The sequence below is a fragment of the Mus pahari genome, chromosome X (assembly GCF_900095145.1).
Source record: "Mus pahari chromosome X, PAHARI_EIJ_v1.1, whole genome shotgun sequence".
In the NCBI taxonomy this organism is placed as follows: Eukaryota; Metazoa; Chordata; class Mammalia; order Rodentia; family Muridae; genus Mus; species Mus pahari.
The window spans coordinates 122,811,626-122,839,532 of record NC_034613.1 but is presented as its reverse complement, the minus strand read 5'-3'; the positions used below and the strand labels follow the sequence as shown (position 1 = coordinate 122,839,532).

The 27,907-nt window shown below is 41.3% G+C and overlaps 1 protein-coding gene across 1 annotated transcript in view; it reads left to right on the top strand.

Moving 5' to 3' along the window:
- Trpc5 (transient receptor potential cation channel subfamily C member 5) overlaps positions 1–27,907 on the top strand; it is a 290,726-nt gene that overhangs the window by 248,971 nt on the left and 13,848 nt on the right. The window contains exon 7 of the mRNA XM_021188239.2: positions 7,750–7,945. Within this exon, the coding sequence (XP_021043898.1) occupies positions 7,750–7,945 (196 nt within the window). The remainder of the gene's footprint in view (positions 1–7,749; positions 7,946–27,907) is intronic.

Genomic DNA, 27,907 nt, shown 5'->3' with positions numbered 1-27,907 from the left:
ACAGAGAGAGAGAGAGAGAGAGAGAGAGAGAGAGAGAGAGAGAGAGAGAGAGAGAGAGAGATCACATCACATACACTGATACTTCTGGATATTGGTTCTCCCCTTCCACTATATAAGTTCTGGCCTCAATCTCAGGTCATCAGACTTGGTGACAAACACTTTTACTCATTGAGGTATCTTGCTGTCCCCTTTCACTGATTTTTTTTCCCTTAATTCTATAAGTCAGTCCAGTAGATTTTGACATCAGTCCCTATCCTTCTAGTGCCCTCTCACACAGATCCCCCCATCTCCCCCTCCCCTTCTCTGAGAAGGAGGAGCCCCCTCTGGGTAACATACCCCTTCCTGGCTCATCCTCTCCCACTGAGGTCAAACAAGGCAGCACAGTTAGGGGAACAGGATCCACAGGAAGGTAACAGAATCAGGGACCCCACCCACTCCAGTTGTTTGGGGACCATTAGAAAGAGCAAGCGTCACGTCTGCTACATATGTGTGGGGAGCGTAGGTCCAGCCCATGCTCACGCTTTGGTTGGTAGCTAAATCTCTGAGAGCTCCAAAGGATCCAGGTCAGTTGAGTCTGTTAGTCTTCCTGTACAGTCTCTATCCTCTCCGGGTCACTTAATCTTTCCCCCAACTCTTCAGCAAGACTTCCCAAGCTCCATCTGTTTGCCTGTAGTTCTCTGCATCTGTTTCCAATGGCTGCTGGGTATAGCCTCTCAGAGGAGAGTTATGATAAGCTCCTGAGAAAGACAGCTTTTTACAGAAAGGGAATGTAAGCTTGTTTAGATACCTCATACAAAATTTGGTGTCTACTTAACACAACATACCTCCCTTATGATTCTCAAGGAACACCACTGCTATTGTGGTTTAAGACGTGGTGAAAGTTTTTTACCTCTTGAGATGTACTTTGTGAGAAACACTATATACTTGATAACAACTACATTGCAACATTGTTCGATGTTGATTTGCATTCTGCATTGTGTATGGGGAGTGCCAGACCTTCATCTGCTCTTGGAAGGAGGAGAGGCCCTTGGTCTTGCAAAGATTAGATGCCCCAGTACAGGGGAATGCCAGGGTCAAGAAGTGGGAGTGGGTGGGTAGGGGAGCAGGGCAGGGGGAGGGTATAGGGGACTTTTGGGGACAGCATTTGAAATGTAAATGAAGAAAATATCTAATTTTAAAAAAGAAAATAGAAAAAAAAAAAAAAAGGAAAGCACCATCATGCTCTGGCCATAGCATTTGTGAGGGATACAAGGTTAAAGTGTAAAGATGCTAATCTTTAAGTCCTGCATCTGTTTTCAGTGGTCCAGGCTCTCATCTACAGAGGCTTCCTAAGAGCACATAGCTAGTCATTCCACATGCTTCTCAAGACATAGATCGTCTGCAACTAAATCACTTATCTCCATAGTCACTCTAACTTATTTTCCCTTTAATTCTTCAGCTCATTAAATGGCAGGAGCCAGAATCCTAAAAGTCATCATGAAATACTGAGTGTTTCCACTCACCCTGCCAGTTCTACTTTCTAAAGCTCCTACAAAATACACACACACACACACACACACACACACACACACACACACTCAGAGAACAAGGGGGGAGAAACAGAGTCAGAGAGACAGAGACAGAGATGGAGAAGCAGAAAGACTGAGAAACACTGTTTAGGTTCAGGCCTAAATCCTGAGAACTATAGCCTCTTAACTGGTCTTAACTGGTCTCCCTGCCTGCAGTCCTGTTTCCCCTCATAATAACGTCCTTCCACACTCTGTGGAAACTTCTATCGAAATCCCAGTATCATCTCACCAACCCCAGCTTCACACCTATCTAGTCTATACCATTTTCCTCTATAAACCCAACTTCTACCATATCATGTAGGGGCTCAGAAATTTGAACACAGGCCTCTCTACACACTTTTCCTTCATAGTCATTTTTCTGCTCCCCAGAGACACAAAAGCTTCTTGTCTCAGCCGCATGGGTCTTGAACATAATGCAGTACACCCTCTGCCTGGAATGCCTGTCCCCAGAGTTGAAGTTAGATTTCTATTGCTGTAATAAATGGCCATGACCAAAAACAGCTTGGAGAAGGAGAGCTTTATATCATCTTAGACCTTCAAGTCACAGTCCATCCTTGACGGAAGCCAGTGCAGACACTCAAGGCAGAAACCTGGAGGCAAGAATTGAAGCAGAAACTACGGGGAACTGCTGTTTACTGGCTTGGTTCCAGACTTGTGTTCCACAACTTTTCTTAAATAACCCAGGCCCTCATACCTAGGGATGGTATGGCATACAGTGGGCTAGAACCTCCTACATCAATTAACAATCAGTAAAATATCCTCACAGAAAGGCCAACGGGCCAATTTGATGGAGGCAATTCTTCCGAAGAGGTTCCCTCTTTCCAGGTGTGTCAAGGTGACCACCAAGACTAGCCATCATACCCACCTAGCCAGTTTGGCAAACTCTTCTCCATCCTTCTAGATATTAAGTGTCACCCATTCTAAAACCTTTTCTTACCCTCTTTCAGTTGTATATTTCTTCTGTTGCCCTACAGCATTGTAAACACGGGTCTTCTATAATATGTAACCTTCTGTATCTTAGTCATCTGTCTGCCTCTGACTCCACCAAACTGAGACTCCCACTGTAAGCAGGTTTGTACTTAACCATACATCAGCCCGGGACGTAAAGGTATTCAAAATACCCTTCAAATGATTAAAACAGCAAAGATCAATGATAACTATCATTTTTAACCTGGAGATAATTGTAGATTTACATGAGGGCAACCATAAGGAATAATATAAGAGGAACCTATAGAGCTTCTCTCAGATGTTTCCCAGTGGTAACATATCATATAAATACTATGCCATATCACTTGGAAATAAACGTTGGGGAGTTTGGTTGACCTTGTCTAGAGTGACCAGTTCTACATTTACAACATGGACAGACGTGAAACAATTCTATTCTTAATGGTAGATCGTTTGCTTCTATTTCTACCCCAAAGGCGGCTTAAATTGTCCAGCTCTGCCACTCTACTGATAACATTAAGCCTGTTTTCAGCAAAAACCCTTGGCTTATTTCCCTATTGCTCCTCCAGCACTTGGACAATTGGCTGAAGAGCAAAGCTATACATGGTTCTCTCTTATATTCCATCTGTTCGTTTCAGCCTATTGCTTCTGCTGTTGAAATCTTTTCAAATCTCTTTTATTATATTTTGCAGGGGGTGGGAGGGGGCCACGGGGTACATATGCCCCAGCCTGAGTGTAGCGGTCAAAGGATGACTTTCTTTCTTAATCTTGATTCTTCATCTCAATTTATTAGCTATCCTTCACAGTCCTGTGTCATCAGAAAATTATGAAGCATGCCATTGATTTTTCACGCAAAGTCTGGGTAGTTTGTTAGATAGCCTTTGTCCTTGCTAGGTGGACAGTGGGGCAGCTATTCAAATAATGCATATGAAGATCATACATAAAAGGTGTTGCCAGGCGTGGTGGCGCACACCTTTAATCCCAGCACTCAGGAGGCAGAGGCAGGCGGATTTCTGAGTTCAAGGCCAGCCTGGTCTACAAAGTGAGTTCCAGGATAGCCAGGGCAATATAGAGAATCCCTGTCTCAGGAAAAAAAAAACAAAAAACACAAAAAGGTGTCTATATCAAAAACTGTCAACTTTATTTTCACCTATGTATTGTATTCATGTGTGGGTGAGCATGTACCATAGTGCATTGCGGAACAACTCACGGGAGTAGCGTTTCTTTCTCTACCATGTAGGTTCTGAGGATCAAACTCAGGGCGTCAGGTTTGATGGGAAGCAACTTTATCTGCTGAGCCATCTCACTGGCCAATATAAAAACTCTAAAGCACAAGAAGCAGGTGTATTATTGTCACAACTATGTAGTACAAGAGACACAAATGAATAATAATTTATAGACTCAAAAAACCTACAAGGAGCATAGGAACATGAGGATAGATGGCTTAGCAACAGTAGTAATAAAAATAGTTAATGTTTGTGAGTGCTCTGAAGTCCATGTACTCTTATAAATCAGGTCTATGTGAATAAACACACTTTATCCTCCTGCCCTGGCCACGAGGTAGTCAGTCTTATTATTACCCATTGTATGTATGAAAAATTAGGGTACAAAGCAATTAATCAAGCTGCTTCCAGTTGCATAAATCCTAAGTGGCGGAGCCATGATATCAATGCAGACATATAGGCTCTAATCGGCCCTTGTACCGGGAATATGGGAAGATAACTGGCTCCGTGGAGCTACATACGGTCCCGGCTTCTAATGTATAAAAACCACTACCAAGCCCTGGCTATGCCCTGAGAGCAGAACTAGATTTCTGCACCTCATAGCTCCTTCTTTTTAAACTTCTGCTAAGCTGACTTCCTAAGTCCTGACAATTCAGAAGAGGCGCTGAGAATGCAGGTCTGCTGGTAGAGTGCTTGCCTACTCTGCACAAAGCCTATCCTATCCTCAGCATCACATAATCTCAGTCCAGTGGCACAGATCTGTACTGCCAGCACTTGTCATATAACCTCTGCTTCTCATGCCCTGGCCCCTGACGCCCATCTTACTGTCGATTTTCAAATGCCTTGTCACTTAGTATTTGCTTGCATCAAACAAAATATTAGCTTTGAAATGGGGATAAAAGTAAGCTTTTAGAAGTCTAGTACAAGAACTGACTTGCACCTATCAAAGGTGAGGAATAGTAGAAGGGAGGGGCGTGGGAAAGCTTGGCCAGTGGGAAAGGTGCTGTACTAAGATAGGAGCAAAGAGCCCTGGTGTTCTTGTCCTCAGTAAGATGACTCTAGATAAGGACAGTATATATTCCACATTGGCTAGGAGATGGGATTTTAGTGTTTTACCACAAAGAAATGACAGATGCTAGAGGCATTAAAGATGGCAATTAACATGATTTGGTCATCACATAGAATCTCCCTGTGTCAAAACTTTACCCCACAAATTTGTGAAATAATTATATGTACATTACAGATGACCTAAATGAATCCAATGAGATAAGTTCCTTTTTTTTTTTTTTTTTTTTTTTTTGGTTTTTCGAGACAGGGTTTCTCTGTATTGACCTGGCTGTCCTGGAACTCACTTTGTAGACCAGGCTGGCCTTGAACTCAGAAATCCNCCTGCCTCTGCCTCCCGAGTGCTGGGATTAAAGGCATGCGCCACCATTCCCGGCAAGTTCCTTTTGTTTTTTTTTAAAGAAAACAAATTCTTGGGCTAGGGGTAGAGTTCAGTGTTCAAAGACTTACATAGCAAGTACACTGTCTTACTGTCTTGGTTCTGTCACCAGCACTGCTCAGAAAAAAAACATGTGAGAATAACTTTTTGTTTTCCCATCTGAGTCAGGGTCTCATGTAGGCCAGGCTACCCTCAAAATCACTGTGTGGCTGAGGACAACAATGAACTCCTGATACTTGACCTTGCAAATGAAGAACAGTACATTTTTGAGCAAGCTAAATAGAAAAGTATATTCATTCTTAAGAGTAGTTTTCCTTGTGTTCTGCAATTTTTCTTGCTTGGGAAATGCCTGATGTGCCATCATGAGCCGACTACATTGTATTGCTCTAGGCAGACTTTTGCAAAGTCCCATGTTTGGGTATGGAGACTAAAACAGGAAGCAATAATTTGTAAAGGCATCTCATAGAGACTGATGTAATGACTTGGCGAGGTCACACAGACCTGCCCTTGAATTCTGGCTCAGTAGTAACTAGCTCAGTGTCCTTGAGCCAACCAGTCTCTGAATGTAATATCATCAATAAGAGTAAACTTTTCCTTTGATTTATTGGTTTCTCATTTAAGAAAAAGTCACAATTTCCTCCACAGATTTTTGAGATCCTCTAGTTATCATCTAAAAAGCATCTCTTGGATATGTCTCTAGGGTCCCCATCACCTGTTTTCCCCATTTCTTGGCAGTGCTCACAACCATCTGCAATGAGATCCAATGCCCTCTTCTGGTGTGTCTGAAGACAGAAATAGTATACATACATATAATAATAAATAAATCTTAGTGCCAGAGCGAGCAGGGCCAGAGAGAGTAGAGGTCCTGAGTTCAATTCCCAGCAACCACATGATGACTCACAACCATCTGTATAGCTACAGTGTACTCATATACTTAAAATGAATAAATAAATCTTTTTTTAAAAAGAAAAAAGAAGGGCTGGTGAGATGGCTCAGCAGGTAAGAGCACCGACTGCTCTTCCGAAGGTCCTGAGTTCAAATCCCAGCAACCACATGGTGGTTCACAACCATCCTTAACGAGATCTGACTCCCTCTTCTAGCATGTCTGAAGACAGCTACAGTGTACTTATGTATAATTAATAAATAAATCTTTAAAAAAAGAAAAAGAAAGAAACTGCATCACTTTATAGATTAGTAACACCTATGATAATGGAAATGCTGCTTTTCAGAGTAAAGTTTTATGAGTCATGATAATAATGTATTCATAAAAGTATAAAACATGCCAGGGCATGGTGGTACATGACTTTATTCCCAGGAATCAAGAGGTAGAGGCAGGCAAATCTTATTGAGTTCGAGGCCAGTCTATCCCACACAGTGAGTTCTTGTCAATTTTATTTTTAATTTTTTTTTAGATTTATTTATTTATTATATGTAAGTACACTGTAGCTATCTTCAGACACTCCAGAAGAGGGCATCAGATCTTGTTACAGATGGTTCTGAGCCACCATGTGGTTGCTGGGATTTGAACTCTGGACCTTTGGAAGAGCAGTCAGGTGCTCTTATCCACTGAGCCATCTCACCAGCCCATCAATTTTATTTTTTAAAAGAACATGTAAAGCATGCATAAAGAGTGAGTTCTTAATAATGCTTAATGTATATATCATTAAAACATATGACTTATTATTTTGAGATTCATCATGCTCTTCCACTGAGCTTAATTGTAGCTGAGCCCTATGAGAACCACAAAGTAGCAACTTTGGTCTCAGGTACAACACAGTGATGGCAATCATATTTGTGGGCCTCTATACTCCATCCCCTGGACCAAAACCAAGGTAAAGAGGAAAGGCAAGGTGCCCTCATGCTTAATCAGTGAGTGAGAGGAAGCAAATGCCAGTTTAAATTTCAGCATAGTTCAGTAAAGACTAAGCTCCATATTACTTTTAAAAAAATTGTAATTACCTGTAGGTGTGTGTGTGTGTGTGTGTGTGTGTGTATGTGTGAGCATGTGCATGTGCGTGTGCGTGTTTATGTCAAGGTGTGCATATGAGTGCAGGTGCCTACAGAGGCTAGAAGAGACAGATTCCCTAGAGCTAGAGTTACAGACAGTTGTAACATGGTCCTAGAAATTGAACTTGGGTCCTCTAGAAGAGCAATACGTCGTCTCAACCATTGAGACATCTCTCCAGTCCTGCTCCAACTTGTAAAGCTCCATGTTCTATACTCTGCTTTTACTGACCCTGAATAATTAGAAAGGTAATAGATAACATGGTCTGGAGGTGGGAAATAGCATTTGACAGAGGAAATAGCCATGAAATAAGTTCTGAGCGAGCATTTTTAGGTTACCAGTACCCTGAGAGGGGAGAAGTAATATTCCAGGTAGAAGCACAAAGTGTCCAAATGAAATGACCTGGCTATCCTATTGTGTTAGGAAAGAGACCAAAATACAGGAGCTACATGAGCAGGTCAGTCTACCTGTCCAGAATCTGACTGCCCTTGTATAAGCCACCTCATGTTTGCTCTCTTCTTGTACCCTCCTTAGAAAGTTAACCTGCTCTTGCATCTCTTTTAGGCTCTTTGAAACCCTTCAGTCGCTCTTCTGGTCTGTCTTTGGCCTCCTAAATCTCTATGTTACCAATGTGAAGGCCCGACATGAGTTCACCGAGTTTGTGGGAGCTACGATGTTTGGGACATACAACGTCATCTCCCTGGTAGTGCTGCTGAACATGCTCATCGCCATGATGAACAACTCCTACCAGCTCATTGCCGTGAGTAACTGCTTTCCAATGGGGCTTCCTTGGGTTTCTGGAGAAGTCCCAGTGACGTGGAGCCCATTGCAAGCCCTATCAAACAGCATGCTTGCCTCAGTGAATATACATTACTGAAGATGCATTTGCCAGTTGTTCACCTGATTTCTTTCCAAAGCAATTCTGTTTGCAGTCTTAGGGTACAGAGTGTCAGAAATCTAGATTAGGTTACTCTAGTTGATGACTTTCTTGCTATTGGTTGAAAACATTTTTAAAATATTTGCATCCATTTTCTTACCTCAGTAAGCAAACCTCCAGGGATCTATACACGGTGCCTCTATACTCAATTTGGCCTCTCACTTATGTTCAGGATAAATAATGTTGATCTGCTTCTCTGAGGAAAACAATGCAAACATCTTCCTCCCTATATTTAGAATTTTGCAAACATGACCTTCAGAGAAAGAGAGGGGCTATTTTGTCTCTGATACAAAGTCTCATAGTTTCCAAAGTTAGCCTAAAGCTCACTGCTTAGCAAAGGACGACCCTGAACTGTTGGTGACTTCTGTCTCTATAGCTCAGTACCTGGAATTACAGAAGTGAACTATAATGCTCGGTTTATAAGAAGGGCTATTCTTTTGATGGAGTAGAAATGAGTAACTGAACTCTACCATCAGATCTTCTTAGATTGAGCTCATTGGTTTTAGACAAGTCTCACTACGTAGCCCTGACTGACCTCAAATTCCCAATCCTTCTGCCTCTCGAGTACTGGGGTTACAGACATACACCATGACATTTTGCATTTTGCATTGCTGATTTTTTTTGACCATCATATTATTATTTCAATCATTAGCGCTTGTTACCCTAGACTAAAAATGGGGACGCTAGAGGATTCGGGATTAGTTGTGGCACCTCTCTGTGTCTCTGTTTGTCTCTGTGTATGTGTCTGTGTGTCTCTCTGTCTCTGTCTCTCTTTCTCACTGTGTGTGTGTGTGTGTGTGTGTGTGTCTGTCTGTCTGTCTGTCTGTCTGTCTGTCTGTCTGTCTGTGTCTCCCTGCCCCTGCCAAAGCAAATACTCAGTTTTGACTTATATTCTCATAAAACTGTTTATCATGTCTAGAAAGAATATTAACAACTGAGTCTGGATAAATGAGGACGAGTTTAATTGAATATCTCTGAATTTGGATGTTTAGATGCTAGATTGCCCTCTACATATGGATCACTCTGATGCTACCAAGCAGAAGGCAAACAATGTTAAAGCCTAAGTCTTTTCTTCCTTCCTATGTGATATTTCTTTGGTATTGCTTGTTATGAGGAGTCATTTGGCCTATATGAACTTAAGTTATCAGATACATGTACATATATGTCTATGTGATATATGTGCTTTCACAAAGACTGTCCACATTTCTCAAATATTATAGGAAATAATAAACATCTCGTCTTCATTTCCACTATCAACAGAACCAAATAGTGATGGATATATGTTACAGTAAGAGATCTAACTATAAGTGACAATAAAATATATTAGTACAGAGGCACTATAGCTTAGATCTAAGATGTCCCCCAGTGGGCCAACATATTAGACACTTGGTTTCCAGCCCATGATGCCAATGGAAAGGAATGGCACCTTTAGTAGGTGAGGCTGAATGGGAAATTAAGTCATTGTGGAGCATACCAAAGGATTGTGGGATCCTATCCATCCCTTTTCTCTTTCTCTTTGCTCTCTGGCTGTTATGTTCCTGTGGTTTGCTATGCTGTTCTGCCACAGGCTGGGAGTAACAAGATCAAGAGACCATTGTCTAGAGGCTGGAGAGATGACTCAGTAGTTAAAAGCGCTGGTTGCTTTTTTTTTTTTTTTTTTTTTTTTTTTTTTTTTTTTTTTTTTTTTTTTTTTTTTTTTTTTTTTTTTTTTTTTGGTTTTTTCGAGACAGGGTTTCTCTGTATAGCCCTGGCTGTCCTGGAACTCACTTTGAAGATCAGGCTGGCCTCGAACTCAGAAATCCGCCTACCTCTGCCTCCCGAGTGCTGGGATTAAAGGCGTGCGCCACCACGCCCAGCTGCTGGTTGCTTTTCAAGAGGTCCTGATTTCAATTCCCAGCAACCACATGGTGGCTCACAACCATCTGCAATGAGATCCAATGCCCTCTTCTGGTGTGTCTGAAGACAGCAAGAGTGTACATACATATAATAATAAATAAATCTTAGTGCCAGAGCGAGCAGAGCCAGAGCGAGTAGAGGTCCTGAGTTCAATTCCCAGCAACCACATGGTGGCTCACAACCATCTGCAATGAGATCCAATGCCCTCTTCTGGTGTGTCTGAAGACAGCAAGAGTGTACATACATATAATAATAAATAAATCTTAGTGCCAGAGCGAGCAGAGCCAGAGCGAGTAGAGGTCCTGAGTTCAATTCCCAGCAACCACATGATGATTCACAACCATCTGTATAGCTATAGTGTACTCATATACTTGAAATAAATAAATCTTTAAAAAAAAGAAAAAGAAAGAAACCATTAACTGGAACCATTAACCGAAGTAAATCTTTCTCCTTACAATTTGATTTTTCTCTTGTAATTTCTCACAGTGATAGAAAGGCAAATGTGTAGAATTTCTGCCTCTGGGGATATTTTTAAGAATGTAAAAGTGTCTACTGGGGTGCTTTAGGTCATCAATGTTTAAGTAGCTGACTATAAAGGGAATGGTAGTATAGAAGAAAACATTAGAAGCCAAGAACTATAATCCTGGGACTGACTTTTATCATTGAGTCGACTTAGGTAACTTCTTTCCCCCTCTTGAGTGAGCCTCTGTTTCTTCACCCAAAATGTGAGGGAGTTGGAGTGATGGTGAGTAATATTGTTTCCAGCTCTGTGAATCTGTCTCTACAGATCAGTGTGGGACAGCAAGATCCTCTCTAGCTCTGAAACTCTATTCCATTGTTATGTTGAAACAGAATAACACAATAGAGATCAGCATCATTGCTTGCCCCCTCCTTCCTTCTTCCCTTTCTCCTTTCCATTCAAATCCAACTACAAAAGAACTTTGAAATCATTTACGATTTATGCTCACACGTAGTCTTCTCTCTAGAAGGGAAGAGAACACACACAGAATCTACTCAGTTGCTTTTTCTACCTGCTAAGGCATTTCTAGTTGTCTCACTAAGTATCAAGCAGTTGATTATTCCTAGTGACAGGGAAAAAAGGTGGCATTTTCTTGTCATCTAATGTAGATGTGCCCACTGAGCTAGGTGACATTTCCTAGCAAGAATGGGAATCATCAACTCTAACATTTTTGTCACCAGCTGCTGGTTGCAGGTTTGGTTTTAATGCCACCTACTTCTGCATCCCATGAAAATACCTTGATTCCCCTCCCTAAGGGCCTGAGTAGACCGCCTGAGCAGGACCTATATCATCTTGAGCCAGAGCTAAACATTCTGAATCCTACCCATTGCTCTGGAATTTCCTGGTTGTATATTTACACCATTTGGAAGTGGACCCAGTAGGATACTGATACTGGACAACCCAATTGCACAAATAGCTGAATTTTTGTAAGTTGTAAAGAAATAGAAATTCAATTTCATTCCATTTGTAACATCTCTAACTTCAGAAATGTCCCTTTAGAAGAAGGCCTCTGCTATAGGGGGAAAGACATCAGAAAGAGAAACCACTGGAGACTCATATCTCCCCTTTCAAAGGGTATCACAGGCTGCTTCAGCCTTGGTAGGAATTCAGTTGTCAGCAAATCTCACTGGGAAATTATCCAGTGTTTATTCTAGTTCAAAGGTTAAGCGCAGCAGCTAAGCACTATCCCAGAAAGAGTTGAGCTCTTTATCAGTGGTCTGTGAAGGATTTAAAGATGCTGGTGAGATGGTCTGCTTTAACAAGCAGTCAAATCTAAACAAGAAAAACAAGCAGTCAAATCTAAACAAGAAAAACAAATGAGAAACATACATGAAGTTACCGTAAATTGCCAGTGTTCAGAGGTGGTTTTTGCAATGCTATTCATGTATTTCTTCCCTTAATATTTTGTTCCCAGTTCAGAAACAACTGTGATCTGAGCTGGTAGCCAGTTATCTATGACAGTTTTAAATGTATGGGTCTTGGCTCTTCCTGAGATCAGATAAGCAAAGAGAGGTTCTCTGAGGGAAATATGTCTGCTGAACAGTCAGAAAGGATACCAACAAGAAAAAGAGATCAGCACAGAAAATGTCGCCATCATCATGGCTTTGCAAAGGCTCAGATCTGGGCAGCAGTTCCCAAGTCACAGATACCAGCAGCCTCCATATAAAATAACAATTACCAGTGGGCATTCTGGAGATTTAAAAAAAATGGCTATATTCGTATTTCAAAAGAGTTCTGGGATGAGATTCAGAAAGACTTGCTCCTTGTTAAAAACTGGGTTTTCCTGAAGGTTGGTTTCATGGTGTTCTCTTTGTAAGTTATAAACTATATTTCTGGACAATTTGAGTGTCCATGGCCCAGAACTCAGGTCAAGAATGTGATTATTTTGGTTTCTTTCTTATTTCTTTAGTCTTTGTTCACAATATGCTAGTCATTGGGTCAGTCTGTCCCCACCACACTGTCACATTGCCCCTTACTTGAAATGCATGTGCTCTACAGGAACTGTAGTGTATGGGCTGGAGAAATGACTCAGTGGTTAAAAGTACTGACTGCTCTTAAATAGAGCCCCGTTTCAGGTCCTAGCACTCACACATAACATAACAGCCTGAAATTCCAGTTCTAGAAAATACAGTGGCCTCTTATGACTACCATAGGCACCAGGCACATATGTGATACACACACATGCACACACCACACACACACACACATACACACACACACACACACAAAACATTCACACACATATCCTTTAAAAATAGAGCCATAGCACAATGTCATTCTTTACCTAGTTCTATCACAACTCCAAACTATCCAATCTCCTTAGCCTAACCAGTTCCAATGATAAAAGCTTTTATTGTCGTCATCAAGGGATAAAAGCCCTACTATCAGGCCTGACTTCTTCCAGGAAAAATCCTGGGTCTGGCTCAACCCCCAAGGAGTTGTTTCTTAATAATGCAGAAGACAGTCTAAAGCTCTCTAGCCTTCAGTCCTACTGAACAGTCCAACCTCTGAAAGCTGGAATGAATCTAAGCAATAGCAAAGTCCCTTCCCAGGTGAAAGACTTGCTCATTTCGAGAAGCATTAGAAATTGCATGAAGTTGCGACAGCGCTATTTCAGATGTCACTAGATGGCTCTTCCCTTTGGGAAGCCCTCAAGCAATCTCAGTACTGACTCTCGCTCACCTCAGTTTCTGCTTTCTATGCTGCCAAAACACCCTGAGCAATCTGATCAGGGACAGCCACATTTCCTGAAGGAGAAAATAGGCACACCCATCCATCAAAACATATAAAGCATCCCCTTAAAAAGAAAAGGAACAATGGCCCTATCGTCATGAGCTAGCAGTTATTACCAAAAGCATGGGTCCGACAACAGTCAGACTAGCAGGGATGGGAACCTGGACAGCCAGCTTGCCTCATCTGTCAACTAGGTCTTGTGAGGAAGTGCCAGTCTCTAGGTTATGTTAACAGTACCTCTTCATGTTACCTTTCAAACACTGGGAAAAGATGTGCTCCCTATTACTACTAAATGCTGGCTTGCCTCAGTGTCCCATGTTCAGCTCCTCATCTTCTTTGTCCCTGTATAATCAGTGTTCATATTATTAATATCTGCAAGGTTTGAACGACTTGAATGATACCTATTCTTTCGGTTGTAGTCCAACCAGTATCATTTAACTGCATTGTCATAAGTATAGATAGAAGATACATATTATAGTCTGACTTTGAAGTATGGCTCAAATTTGGAAAAGACAGAAAAGTGACTGCAGGGTTGAGCTCTTATCTCTAACAAGGAAATAGCTTGTACACCAGCAAAGAGTGCCCTGGTGCTTGCTGGAAGCAGTAAGACTGGAGGAGTGCCCTTCACTCCTTTCTGCCATCGCTGCTTCCTTGGGAAACCTTTCCAACATGAATGGAGTTCTTTTTGCCCCAATAAAGATGGTGCTGGCACACGGCAAAGAATCATGGAGAAGACTTGTGTATCTAGGAGCTCCACCAAAGCTCTAGATCCTGTCTGTATAACCATAACAACGGGAGTGAACTTGCTTTGTCTGCCTCCATACATCCTCATTCTGGGCTCCATCACTGATGTCTATGGGAGCTCTGCCCAGCATCCTGAGCTAACCACCTGGACGAGTCTCATTTTCTCCATCTTTAGCCAAATCTAAGAGGTTTTAGAGTTTTTCTAAGATGTCAAAATTCAGTAGTTACCATATAAAGAAACAGAATAACTGGCATTTGGGCATGTGTTTATCAATTGCCAGGCACTGAACCAATTATTTTCTATTATTATCACTATAATCACTATTAATGACCACCGTTCATTATGAGCTACACTTTATACAAATACATTCAGTGTGTATTATCTCATTAAACCATTACAACCATTTTGTAAGGTATTATTAGTAATTTCATTTTATAAATGGGGAAGCTGAGGCAGAGATTGAAATGACTTTCTGTTTCCTTTCTGATTAACATGCTTAAGTTATGTGCATTAGTTAGTTTTAGTATGCTATCTCATTACATGTATACAGCAAACACTATAGAAATCCAGGCTCTATGTATTTAACCTCCCTTCTGTCCAACTCTAGCAATTATGCATTTGGATCAACCTTTCTTAAAAGCCTGTGCTTGTGAAAGAGAATATGTTCTACTTGTATTTCTGAATCTGGCTTATTTCACCTAACATAATGCCCTACATTTCCATCCATTTTGTTGCAAAAGAGAAGGATTTCATTTTCTTAATGGCAGAATACTACTCCATTGTGCATGCTCATTGTGTTTTCTTTACCCATTCAATGTGTTTTTGATAGGCACCTAGGCTGATTCTGTATTTTAGCTATTGTGATAATGCCACAATAAACATCTGGATGCAGATATCCCTTTGGTATGCTGATTTCCATTTCTTTTGTGTGTATGTCCAGAAGTGAGACAGTTGAATATTATGAATTCTGCTTTTCTTTTGTTGAGGCGCCTCCATTTTGTTCTCCATAATGGTTATGCTAATTTTCATCCCTAGCAATAGTGTATGGGAATTCATTGTCGCCCCTCACCCACCTACCCAGTCCAGCATTTGATATTTCTTGTCTTCAGATTCTGTTTTGATATTAGCCAAGGACAAATTCTCAGTAAGGTCTCCCAATCGAAAGTAACAATATCATGCCTCCTCCTTTTGACTTGCATTATAATTCAAAGGCCATGATGCACACAGGATATCCAGCTTCTAACCAGCCTCACCACTCCCTCCCTTTGGGTTTCTAACCAAAGGGATCCTGTGGGGAGACTGTCTTGTTTCTGCAAACTGTCATCTTTGCTAATTCCTCTCTGACTCTCTCTCTCTCTCTCTCTCTCTCTCTCTCTCTCTCTCTCTCTCTCTCTCTCTCTCTCTCATGCCAACCAGACATCAAACACACACGTTACCCTCAATTCTGTCCTTAATTCTGTCAGACAACAGTGTGGCTCACATCTTTATTCTTTTCCCAATCTTGTATTTATTCATTTACTTACTTATTTACTTACTTACTTACTTACTTACTTTTATTCTTCTCTCAAACAATGCATCCCGACCTCAGTTTCCCCTCCTCCCAGTGCCTCACCTCCTCTCCTCTAGATCCACTCCATTTCCCTTTAGAAAAGAGCAGACCTCCCAGGGATATCAACTGAAATGATATAACACAATATTTTAAGAATCAGGTTTGTTTTTTTAATGTGTATGGGTCTTACTAGCATGCATGTCTGTGTAGTATTTGCACACCCAGTGCCTTCAGAGGCCAGGAAAGAAGTTATTAGAGTTACTAATAGTTGTTACCTCCCAGGAATAGAACCTGGTCCCTCTGCAAGAACAAGAAGTGCTCATAGTGACTGAGGCTCTCCAGCACATGGCTTGTGCCTTTAATCCTAGCCCTCCAGAACTAGAGGTAGGCAGATCTTGGTGAGTTCAAGGTCAGCCTGATCAACATAGCAAGTTCCCTGCCAGCCAAGACTACATATGAGACCCTGTCTCAAAAAAAATTATTCTGGGCTGGAGAGGTGGCTCAGCGGTTAAGAGCACTGACTGCTCTTCCAAAGATGCTGAGTTCAAATCCCAGCAACCACATGGTGGCTCACAACCATCTGTAACAAGATCTGACTCCCTCTTCTGGAGTGTCTGAAGACAGCTACAGTGTACTTACATATAATAAATATATAAATCTTTTAAAAAAATTATTCTGTCAGAAAACCAGCCTACAACCACAGAATAAACAAGTCTGCCACTATAACCCTAACACTGAGCATGACAGACAAGAACCCATTCTCTCAAACACCTGCCTTGGAACACCTAGGCCCTCTGCCTGTTTATTTCCCAAACCGATCTTGTATGCCTAAAGTGTCTCTTGCAACTATACCCACACTAATAAACGAACTGCCCAGCACCCTACTCCAGAATGGAGACTGAGGCACTGTTGGCAAAGGATGTACAGCTAGCAGCAACTGCTCGCTGCTCAGACTGTTCCTCTCTGCCTGGGTCTGGTTTGGCTCGCCCCCTGGTGGTCTCTCTTAGGAACAGCACTTTCTTCCTTCTGTCGCTCCCAGCCTTCTGATTTTGTGTGTTTGCAAGCCTTTGGAGTGTATCTGCTGGGCACAAAGCGATTCACCTTGAAATTCTCACAGTATGTGGTAGCAGGGTTCTGCTGAGCTCCAAACTCTGCTCTCCAAGTGCAGTCATAGCCTGTGCTGCTTCCTGCTGAATGCCAAGTGTTTCAAGCGACTGACAGAGGGGCAAGGAGAAATGGGAAGAATACATTCTTTTCATTCCTGCTATTAAAAGGCAACCTAACAGGGTAGATACCTGAGCTGCTTCTCTGTATCAGACACGTTGCCTGTCCTGGGTGTTCAGAAACATAGTTGTCATAGAGACTCTATCTTGAGTCAATCTAAGAGAAACAGGACTATGTCCGTTACCAGTTAGCCTTAAGGCCTCTCTCTGTATGTGCCTGAGGAAGCGTGGGGAGGGACACAAGCCAGGAAAAGTGATTTGGAGGCACAGGAAATATCACCATCATTGTGGTTTTGCAAAGGCTCAGATCTGGGTAGCAGTTCCTAAGCCATAGATGCCAGCAGCCTCCATACATTGACAGCTACGGGGGGGGGGGGGGCACTTCAAAAGAGTTCCAGGAGAGAGTTTCTGGAGATAAACAATTGCTCCTGGTTGAATCTCCTTCAAGATTGATGTCAGGATGATTTCTTCATAAATTACAAACTACTTTTGTAGACACATGTCCGTGGCCCAGAGGTCATTACCAAGGTGAGTGCCCCTTCTTCTGCCCTCTTCTCAGAGCCCTTGTTATGGATACTATGAGTCTTTTGACTGGAACAACAGATGATACACATATTCTTTCATTTCTGATTGGATGGAGATTTTCGGGGGGGGGGGTGTACTTGCTTTTTGTTTCAGTGTTTTGAGACAAGGACTCACTGTGTTGCTCCTACAGATAGGATTGGCTTGTACCTCTATGTTCTCAGGTTACAGGTGTGTCACCACGAATCCAGCTTCTGCTTTGAACTGAAGAACTAAATAGGGTATTGGAGACATGACTCAGCACTTAAGGGTCTTGTGGCCTTAGCTGAAGAGAGGAAATGGGATCCTAGCAAAGATGTCAGACAGCTCATAAATGCCTTTGACTCCAGTTCCAGAGGATACAATGCCCTCTTCTGGCTTTTTTGGGCACACACACACACACACACACACACACACACGCTTTAAAACACTTAGAAAACATTAAATGTGTATTCCGAGTTAACATTAAGAAAGCCTTTCTCTTCCTGTGATCACCAGAGATAAAACGGGCTTGGAATGTTGACTACTCACTAACCAGAACACCTAGACTATTATCAGGGACCTTGTGTGCCTTTTACTTGAGATATAATAGCCGACTTGTATTATCTCAGTTGTTAAGGTAAACCTGCTGTTTTTACATTTTTTTTTTTTAATTTACTCTGTCTCATACAATACATCCTGACCGGAGCCTCCCCTCCCTCCACTCCATCCAATTCTGTCAACTCCCCCTCTACCCTAGATCCACTCCCTCTCCCCAGCTTACAACCCCTTCCCCCCCCCCACACACACACACAGAAAAGAGCAGACCTCTCAGGCATATCAATGGAACATGGCACAAGATAAATCTGCTGTTTTAAAGACGGACTAGAGAACATATCAGGGTAAAATAAGATCTCTCTCTCTCTCTCTCTCTCTCTCTCTCTCTCTCTCTCTCTCTCTCTCTCTCTCTCTCTTTCTCTCTTTCTCCCTCCCTCCCTCCCTCCCTCATTCCTACCCTCCCTCCCCCTTTCTCCTACATACCCAACCCTCTCTGTTTCATTTATGCCTTTGTTTTCTTCACACAACTCTGTTTTCCTTTGCTCTCCTTCCCACTTTTCCCTGTATAACAAAGTCTTGATGAGAAACATGTATCTCCAAGTCTCTCCTAATAATTGTGGCACATCAGAAATCTTACAGAGTAGAAGAAAAGAAAGCACTGCAGACTTCTCTTCTCATTAAAGAATCAACATTTTTTTTTAAAGTTTTATTTATTTTATATGTGAATGCACTGTCGCTATCTTCAGACACACCAGAAGGGGGCATCAGTTCCCCATTACAGATGGTTGTGAGTCACCATGTGGTTGCTGGGAATTGAACTCAGGACCTCTGAAAGTACAGTCAGTGCTCTTAACCATTGAACCATCTCCCCAGCTCAGAGCCAACAATTATTATACAAAATTTGAATCAGTGGGTTTATAAATCTCTCCACTAACCCCATCCAGTCTCCTTGGCCTGGCTATAAAGAGGATCGCCTGGCGGATGTTCTAAGAGATGATGCCAGAGCTTTTGCTCATAAAACCTCATTTATCCATGTCACACAGGTAAACTAATTGATGCAGAGATATTTTAGAGCAGAGGGTCTCCATTTTAACTAGAACTCGTGTTCTAGAATATTGTACACTCTTTTTTAAAAATATATGTTATTTGCTTTACATCCCGATCCCTGCCCCCCTCCCAGTGCCCCTTCCCACAGACCCGGCCCCTTCTTCTCTGGGTATCCACCAACCCAGCCTCTGCAAGGCTAGGTTTTCCAGTTACAGGACTGATTTCGAAATATGCATCTTTTCAACCTTTGAAGACCTAAAAAAGCTTCATGACTAGGGAGTATCACTTGTTTTCTTCATATCCCACTGCTTCCTAGTAACATGGGACATAGAGTAGGTCCTTAGTAAATATGTTTTATGAATTGATAGAAAGAAGCTTTGAGAAATCTGATTTATACCTTGTCAACCCTGCTTTTAAAAAGAGATAACTGGATTTATATTCCTTACAAGCATTTCATGCATGGAGGTCAATGAATTGTTTAATTGAAAGAAAATCTGCCTCACTTGTAGACTTCATGATAATAATTAATACAGCCCCTGGTTTTAATCTGTGGCATCGATAATCCATAAATTTGAGATATATATATATATATATATATATATATATATATATATTTACCTAATACAACACTGCACACTTGGTTAAGCATGCTTACATATGTCTTTGACAATGTTATCTGCTTGTTCCAGGTAAAGATGCTTCTCGTAAATGTTGAGACATGCCTGAGTTCATGTCTCAAGTTTCTCGTGGCAAGTTTATTCATTCATTCCTTAACGCGATTGTACATGAGAGTCAGTTATTGTCTTCAGTGATGTAGTCACTGGCAAGTCACCCATGGTCTATTGGATAGCTTTACACCCATTTACCCATAAGTGGCGCTAATTAAATCTGCTTGCTCACAAAGGAAAAAATAACCTTGACAGTGGGATGAGATCTTAGTGGGAGGTGTGTTGGGGTCCATGAGTCACCCACAAACCATACAGTTACACAGAGATGGTCTATTGAACACACACCCTAATACTAATTGATCAGGGACGTAGCTCAGAATTATCTGAGGCTATGACCCTGAATGTCTTTCTCTGGCAGCTTGGAAAGAAAAACAAAACACAATGAACTCATTAGCAGGTGCAGGAAGTGCTTCCCAGTGGTCAGCTCTGACTCAAGCCATTTTAGACATAACAGTTCACATTGTCCTTTAATTTGATAGGCCCTACATGAAGCTTTGTGGAATTTTGTAAGATTAAAAAACCTCATAGATAACATACAGAACATAACAGGATATGGAATTAGCATGACCTTGCTCTGAGTCAAGTCATTTTTCTGTGTCAATGACTGGCAGGCATATTACAGCAACAGTATGAAATAGCTGGTAGGCATGGAACAAAATGGCTACTAATATGCAGACCTCACAGGGGGGGTACAAGAGGGGATGGAGAGATGAGTGTCACCAGAACTTACTACATATATGTGTAAATATATCAAGGAATGGATTCATTTTTAAAAATCTCATTTCTGGGCATAATGGCCCACAACTGTAACCCCAGCACTAGGGGAGTAAATTGAGGAGGAGGATGGGTTCAAGGTCATCCTGAGTTATATGTATCAATATGGTATCCCTCAAAACAACCCAGTGACCATAGCTGGGAAACATGTTCACCAGTTGCTTCATGGGATCCAGGCAGAGACACAGTGGCAGCTTATTGCACCCCCCCCCGTTGTCACAACCACTCACGAAGTTTCAAAGGCTATAATAGGCTATCATAGGGCATCAGTGTTCAACTGCAAAAGATGCTGTGGGTGATGAGTGGACACTGAGTTCAAGCTGGAAAGCTCCTTGCCCCTGATGCTTTGCATCTGGGTACAGGTACTTCAGCTGAAGTCAATAAAGCATTCAAAGTAATCCCGACAAGCTTCAGAATGAACAGTTCATTCTAACAACCTAGGAACCTCAAACAGAAGAGTTGTGCTGAGTGTTGAGGAACAGAAAACCAACTCTTCCTAGACTACTTCACACATATGGTAAGTTAAAGGATGGAGTCTGGGCTTGCAAGACACTGAGCACCATAGTTTTGAACATTCCTGTCTTGTTTTTTTGTTTTTTTTTTTTTTAAGATTTATTTATTTATTATATGTAAATACACTGTAGCTGTCTTCAGACACTCCAGAAGAGGGCGTCAGATCTTGTTTCGGATGGCTGTGAGCCACCATGTGCTTGCTGGGATTTGAACTCTGGACCTTCGGAAGAGCAGTCAGGTGCTCTTACCCACTGAGCCATCTCACCAGCCCCTTGTTTTGTTTTTTAATGAATTGAAACAAAAATGGAAAACTAGCATGGGCTACCAGACTAGTAAAATCAGCACTTGAGAGACTAAAACAGGAAGATTTCTCTGAATGTAAAACCAGCCAGGGCTACATATTATGTTCCCAGCCAGCCTGAGTTACAGCAACTCCATCTGAGAAAGTGGAGGGGGGGGGTGTATAGATAGAAGAGAGCTAAATTATATGTTTGAACTATATCTTTTAAATTACATTTTTACCCTATATGAAGCAATGTATACATTTTGGTAAGCTCCACAAATCCACATTTTTTAACATTTGCCCCACATAATTCTGATGAGCAGAAATACTTAAAATACCAATTCTACTTGGAGAAAAAGGCATCCTAAGTGAGATTGACATCCCTTGAGATAGCAGAGAAAATGAATATTCTCAGTTTTGTTTAGGGGAGGTGTGTCACAGTAATTTTTGTTGCTTTTCCATCATGGGGAAACAGAGCTAGTCTTATGTTCAAATAAAAGAAGCAGCTCTTACTCTTGCCTCTCTCTTGCCTCTTGCTCCCCCTCTCTCCCCATTCCCTTTTCCCCTCTCTCCACGAGATCATGGCCTGCCTCTACTTCTCTACTCTCTCCCTCTCTCTGCCTATCTCTGCCTCTTCTACCCTCTTAACTCCCCTCCCCATGCCCTGAATTAACTCTATTATATACTAAAAGGAAGGAAGGAAGGAAGGAAGGAAGGAAGGAAGGAAGGAAGGAAGGAAGGAAGGAAGGAAGCAATAGATAATTAGTGTAAAGGATGCCAAAATATCTTTCTGATGAGTTGTCCCTAGTGCCGAAGATTCCTGAGGATAGCCTTTCTCTTTAAGAGTTATTATTAGTTCTGCTCTCCCTGGGTTTGTGTTGTTTTGCCCCCTCTGCGTTGTCTTAGAAAGTTGTCCACTTTGCTAAGCAAGATGGCTGCTGGCAGGAGATCCGAGGGAATGCATGAGACTGTCAAGAACACTTAAGAAACTGGCTCCATAGTTCGCAAAAATAACAACCTTGAGCTTGCATTTGAACAGATACATTCATTCCACCAAGCTCCATGTGCTTATACTCTGAAGAAGTCAGCAACCTCGGAGGGTGCGTTCTATGGCTAGAGTATGGATCCACGCAGCAAAAGGCGCTAAAGCAAATAGAAACTCTGGCCTGCTCTGCAGGAAACCGTGATCTCAAAGACAAAGCAGGGCACTCGTGTGGATTAGAACACACCACTGAAGTTGTGTCGCTTCTATCGACATGGTGGTAGCATGAAAGTCCTAAAAGTGTTGGAAAGTTGGAAGGAGCACTATTTGTGGTCGTGTGGCTGATTTTCAAAAGTCATCATCCATATGTTCCAAAGTTAGAGTGGAGTCTGAGAAGGTAAGGCAGAAAGAAGGCACTGGCGTCACCAGCAGACAATTGAAGTGAACAAGACAAGAAGCAAGCAATGTATGATTAGTGTACCATATAAGGTGAAAGACTAGTCCTGTGCTGATCAAAGAAAAAACACCTCTTAGGCATCATATATTAGGGGAGGTTTAAATAAATGTGTTGACGAAAGCTACATGTATAATCCTGCAATTCAATTTACAGCAAGTTGGGAATGAAACCAGCAACTATATGTCAGATTCTATAGCTCACATTGTTCACAGTCATCAGTATACCAATACCTTTTAATTAACCAGTGGCTCATACCATACACTCGTCTATTCTTTGCTGGTGTTTAGGTTTCAAGAGCTACCCAACAGCCCCTAAGCAGTTTTCCTGGCACATGCTATTTGCTTATTACAGGAACTGAAAACTGACTAGGTAGACATATATGAATTGGTTTCTAATAAATGGATAAAGGAGGGAAACTAAGGGCAAAGAGTATTCACAACGACTTCTTTGCTACTTCCCAATTTCTTTGGCAAGTCTCCATGTGAATTTGCTGGAGCGCCAAGGGAATGGAATGATAGCAACAGGAGGGGCTCCTGTGATCTCCTTTTAAGATGCTTATAAGTGAACGAGCTAAAAGTTGGAATATCAGAAAGCCTCCTAATCTCAAGAGATGTTGACTGTGGCTTATAACTTGGCCCATTGCATGTTTGCATACTTTGCCAAAAGCAAATCCATTTCTCCCCAGACCTGTAGCAAATTACTTTTTACAGTTTCTATTTAATTTTGAGATTATCATATAATTACATCATTTCTCCCTTCCCTTTCCCCCTCCAAAACCTCTGATATAATCCTCCTTGCTCTTTTTTCAAATTCACAGCCTCTTTATTTTTCATTAAGCAAATTGCTTTTTAAAGGACACAGCTTTTCAAACACTTACAAAGACACAGTATTTTCAAACACGTACAAAGACCCAGGAGGCTGAGAGTTCTGAATCCAGAGTTTTAGGCCAGCCTGGGGTACAAAGAAACATTTTTTTAATGTATTTATTATAAGTACACTGTAGCTGTCTTCAGACACACCAGAAGAGGGCGTCAGATCTCATTACAGATGGTTGTGAGCCACCATGTGGTTGCTGGGATTTGAACTCAGGACCTTTGGAAAAGCAGTCAGTGCTCTTAACTGCTGAGCCATCTCTCCAGCCCCCACAGGGACACTTCTAAGAGCCTCCTGCAGACAGTGTTTGGGGGCTCTGAGGTGTTGCTCTGATGTGCAGTTTCTCAAGGGAACACATCCTTTAAAAGTGCTAGAATCTAGTAGAAAGGAGGAGAATGAAGGCATCGATGCGACCGAAGACTGCTCTCCTAAGGACAGTCAGATTCCATGGCGGCAGCAGCCCCACCCCCACCCCCACCCCCAGCAAGTGCACACTATTTGCTCTAGCTTACACTGCAACCATGTTTTTAGGTTGGGGCAGGGAGTGTCGAATTTTGTTTTTCCCCCAGTCCCATTACAGTATTTAGAAAATCAAAGAAAAATTAAATTTTCAGTATTTTTATGCTACATATGTACACACTATAAGCTACACATTACTCTTCTTCACCTCCATAATATCACAACATTATTTTTAAATACACGTTGAATGTTCTAACTTATGCTATATTTTTTTTAACCTGTTAAACATATGTAAAAGAGGCCACAATTTAAACAATTCTATCTATAACTTTGCTGGGCATACCACACTGTTTTGGGCTCCTGTGTAAGCAGCCTTTCTTTACATTTCAGCTTCTTCCCTTTTGTTTGGAACAGTTCTCTGGCAGTCAAGGTTAGCCCATACTAGGAACTGTGTAGCTCCTGTGCCTTGGGCTGTTGCTTTCACCTCCAAGCACTGGGCTGCAGGCGTGTGCCACTATAGGCGTGTGCCATTATAGGCCTGTGCCACTATGCTCAGAATGCCATCTTGGTTTCCTAGGATATCAAAAGAACTACTAGGGCATAGAACATTTATGACTTCTAATATATACCATCAGCTTACTTCCCCTATGGTTTGTACCAATATAAGAGATATAACAGTATTTAGTTGCTAGCACTGTGTTGCCACTGTTATTATTTAAATGACTTATAATAACAACATAGAATTAGTATAAGCTGAGCATTTATCTCACCATCAGTGACTCTGAACATCTGCATAACTTTCAATAAAGTATGTGAATGTCTTTGCCCAATGTAGCTGAATTCCACCTATAACTTCTGTTTGAGTCATATATATGTTAAGTCAGAAGGGAGAAAAAAAGGATATAGGCAGTGTAAAATTTAAATTATGCCCCATGTATTACCAAAGCAGAGTATATAACAAAACCAAGAAAAGAAAAATGTCAGTCCTCATTTCCCCAAAGGAGAGGGAAGAGGGGAGAGGGGAGAGGGGAGAGGGGAGNTCTCTCTCTCTCTCTCTCTCCACACACACACACACACCCCGGCTTTCAAGGGCACTTGTTTATTTTTTTTGTTTTTCATTCTTCACACTCTTAGAAAGAGTCAGCTTTATTATCTTCTCATCCCCTTCCCGGCATTGAGCCCTCTGCCTGCTGGAGCTTCCTTTCTATTTTGTGTCTCGTGTGACTTCTCCTGGATTCTTTTGGTCTGCTTTCACAGATTCCTGTCTCATTCTACTGTCTACATCTCACTCTAATGGCCCCTTATTTATGTCCAGGAAACACTGTAAGTTAATGATCCACACATGAGAGAGATGATGAGAGCATGGATTTTCTTTGTTTTTTTGTTTTGTTTTGTTTTTTTGAGACAGGGTTTCTCTGCGTAGTCCTGGCTGTCCTGGAACTCACTTTGTAGACCAGGCTGGCCTTGAACTCAGAAATCTGCCTGCCTCTGCCTCCCAAGAGCTGGGATTAAAGGCGTGCGCCACCACACCCAGCTTCATTTTTAAGATCATACCCCAATATGAAGGTTTGTGCTTGATCTTCCTACATCTTGTTCTGCCATGTTTCTTTCCTATCTTTAGGAGGCCTTCTCTTTTATGAAGAGAGATGAAGGAGCAGTGCATCTGGGAGAGCAGGGAGGTAGGGAAGGGGCTGCCAGGAGCCGCAGGAGGGGAGGCTGCGGTTGGGTTGTATTGTCTGAGAGGAGAAATAAGTAAACAAATAATAGAATTTTAAAAATTGCACCCCAAGATCCATCCATTTTTCAGCAAATTTAATGTTTTTTTTGTTTTCGTTTTTGTTTTTGTTTTTTTTTTTTACAGATGAAAGGCTCTCAGACATTCACCTAACTGATGAATCTAAAGAAACAAAACCTTTATATTTTGGAGTTAATATCTAAGCTTTATATTATAAGTATAAACAGTACTTAGTATGAGGTATAAAGGACAGACTATGTTAGACTGAAATTTACAATAATACTCAATTCTTCATTTAAGTATTTCTAGTGACATCAGAATGCCAGTCATTTGTTATGCATAGCCAACTACAATTTTAAAATTAAATTATTAAACGTCTTCTGAAGGGGGAGGTCTCCATTCCCCTTCTCGAATTCTTATTTACATTACACATGGCCACAACATTTATTATATTAAGAGGCTGTTATTTTTGATTACCTTGCCATTTGTTATGACAACTATAAACTATGGTGCACACCTTTAATCCCAGCACTTGGGAGGCAGAAGCAGGCGGATTTCTGAGTTCGAGGCCAGCCTGGTCTACAGAGTGAGTTCCAGGACAGCCAGGGCTATACAGAGAAAACCTATCTCAAAAAACAAAAACAAACAAAAGAAAGAAAGAAAGAAAGAAAGAAAGAAAGAAAGAAAGAAAGAAAGAAAGAAAGAAAGAAAGAAAGAAAGACAACTATGAACTAAAATTTAATTTTTTTACTCCTTTAATGGTAAGGTACTGTTTAAATTATTCTTCTTTAGTTAGCTATCATTCAACTAGTTTAAATCGGTTCAGACAACAATATGAACTAATCAGTACCCCCCAGAGCTCATGTCTCTAGCTGCACATGTAGCAGAGGATGGCCTAATCGGCAATCAATGGGAGGAGAGGCCCCTTGGTGCAGGAGTGGGTAGGTTGGGGAGCAGGGCAGGGGGAAGGTATAGGGAACTTTTGGAGAGGAAACTAGGAAAGGAGATAGATAGCTTTTGAAATGTAAATGAAGAAAATATCTAAGAAAAAATAAAATAAATAAAACGGTTCCAAAAACACAAATATTATATAAATTTTGATAGTAATTAGACATAAAAATTATATTTTATTGCAAATACATTTCTTAAAGATATATATAGTACTTTTATTCCAACTAGTTATTATATTCAGGATGAATACTGAATAATATTCAGGAAGAGGAGTCAGTATCAATTATGTTTTCATTTTAATAAAGTAAATGCTAAGAAATAGTTTTTATATCTGTAAGATAGTTTTATAATGCTACTGTCAATTCATTCAGAGTTTTGTGTCAAATTATCATGTAATAAATTTTTCATAAAATACCATTTTTAAAAGTCTGTCATGTGACAACATGACTGACTGGGTAGGCTTCAAACTTCAACAAAGATAAAGAATGAGAAACCATGTGGGTTTTATTACTATTGTTCTGTAGTCCAGCTTGAAATTTGAGATGGTGATATCTCCAGAAGTTCTTTTATTGTTCAGGATTGTTTTAGCTTTCTTGGGTTTTTTGTTTTTCTATATGAAGTTGAGTATTGTTCTTTCAAGGTCTGTAAAAACAAAATGTGGTGTTGAAATTTTAATGTAGATCGCTTTTAGTAAGATGACCATTTTCACTATGTTAATCCTACTGATCAATGAGCATGAGAGATCTTTCCATCTTCTGATTGGGCAGAGTGATGGGAGAGGGAACTGTGGTCTGGATGTAATATATGAGAGAAAAAGAAGTTAAATAAATACATAGAGAAAGGGTTGTTGGGGCTGAGGAGGATGACTCAGTGGGCTTAATCTCCAACTTAAATAAATACATAGAGAAAGGGTTGTTGGGGCTGGGGAGGATGACTCAGTGGGCTTAATCTCCAACACCCATGTAAAAGGCATGATGGGGTGTGTGTTCCCAGGGACTGGAAGATAAGAAAGAGGCTTTCTGGGGCCAGTGCTGGCCAGCCAGCATAGCCAAATCTGCATGCTCCAGGGCCCAGTGAGTGAGTTAGTCTCAATAAATGAGGTGATTATGGTAGGCACCAAATACCAACCTCTATTCTCCACATGCATGCACAAATGTCCATGTGAAACAGAGAAAGAGAGAAAAGAGAAGAGAAGAGAAGGGAGGGGAGGGGAGGGGGA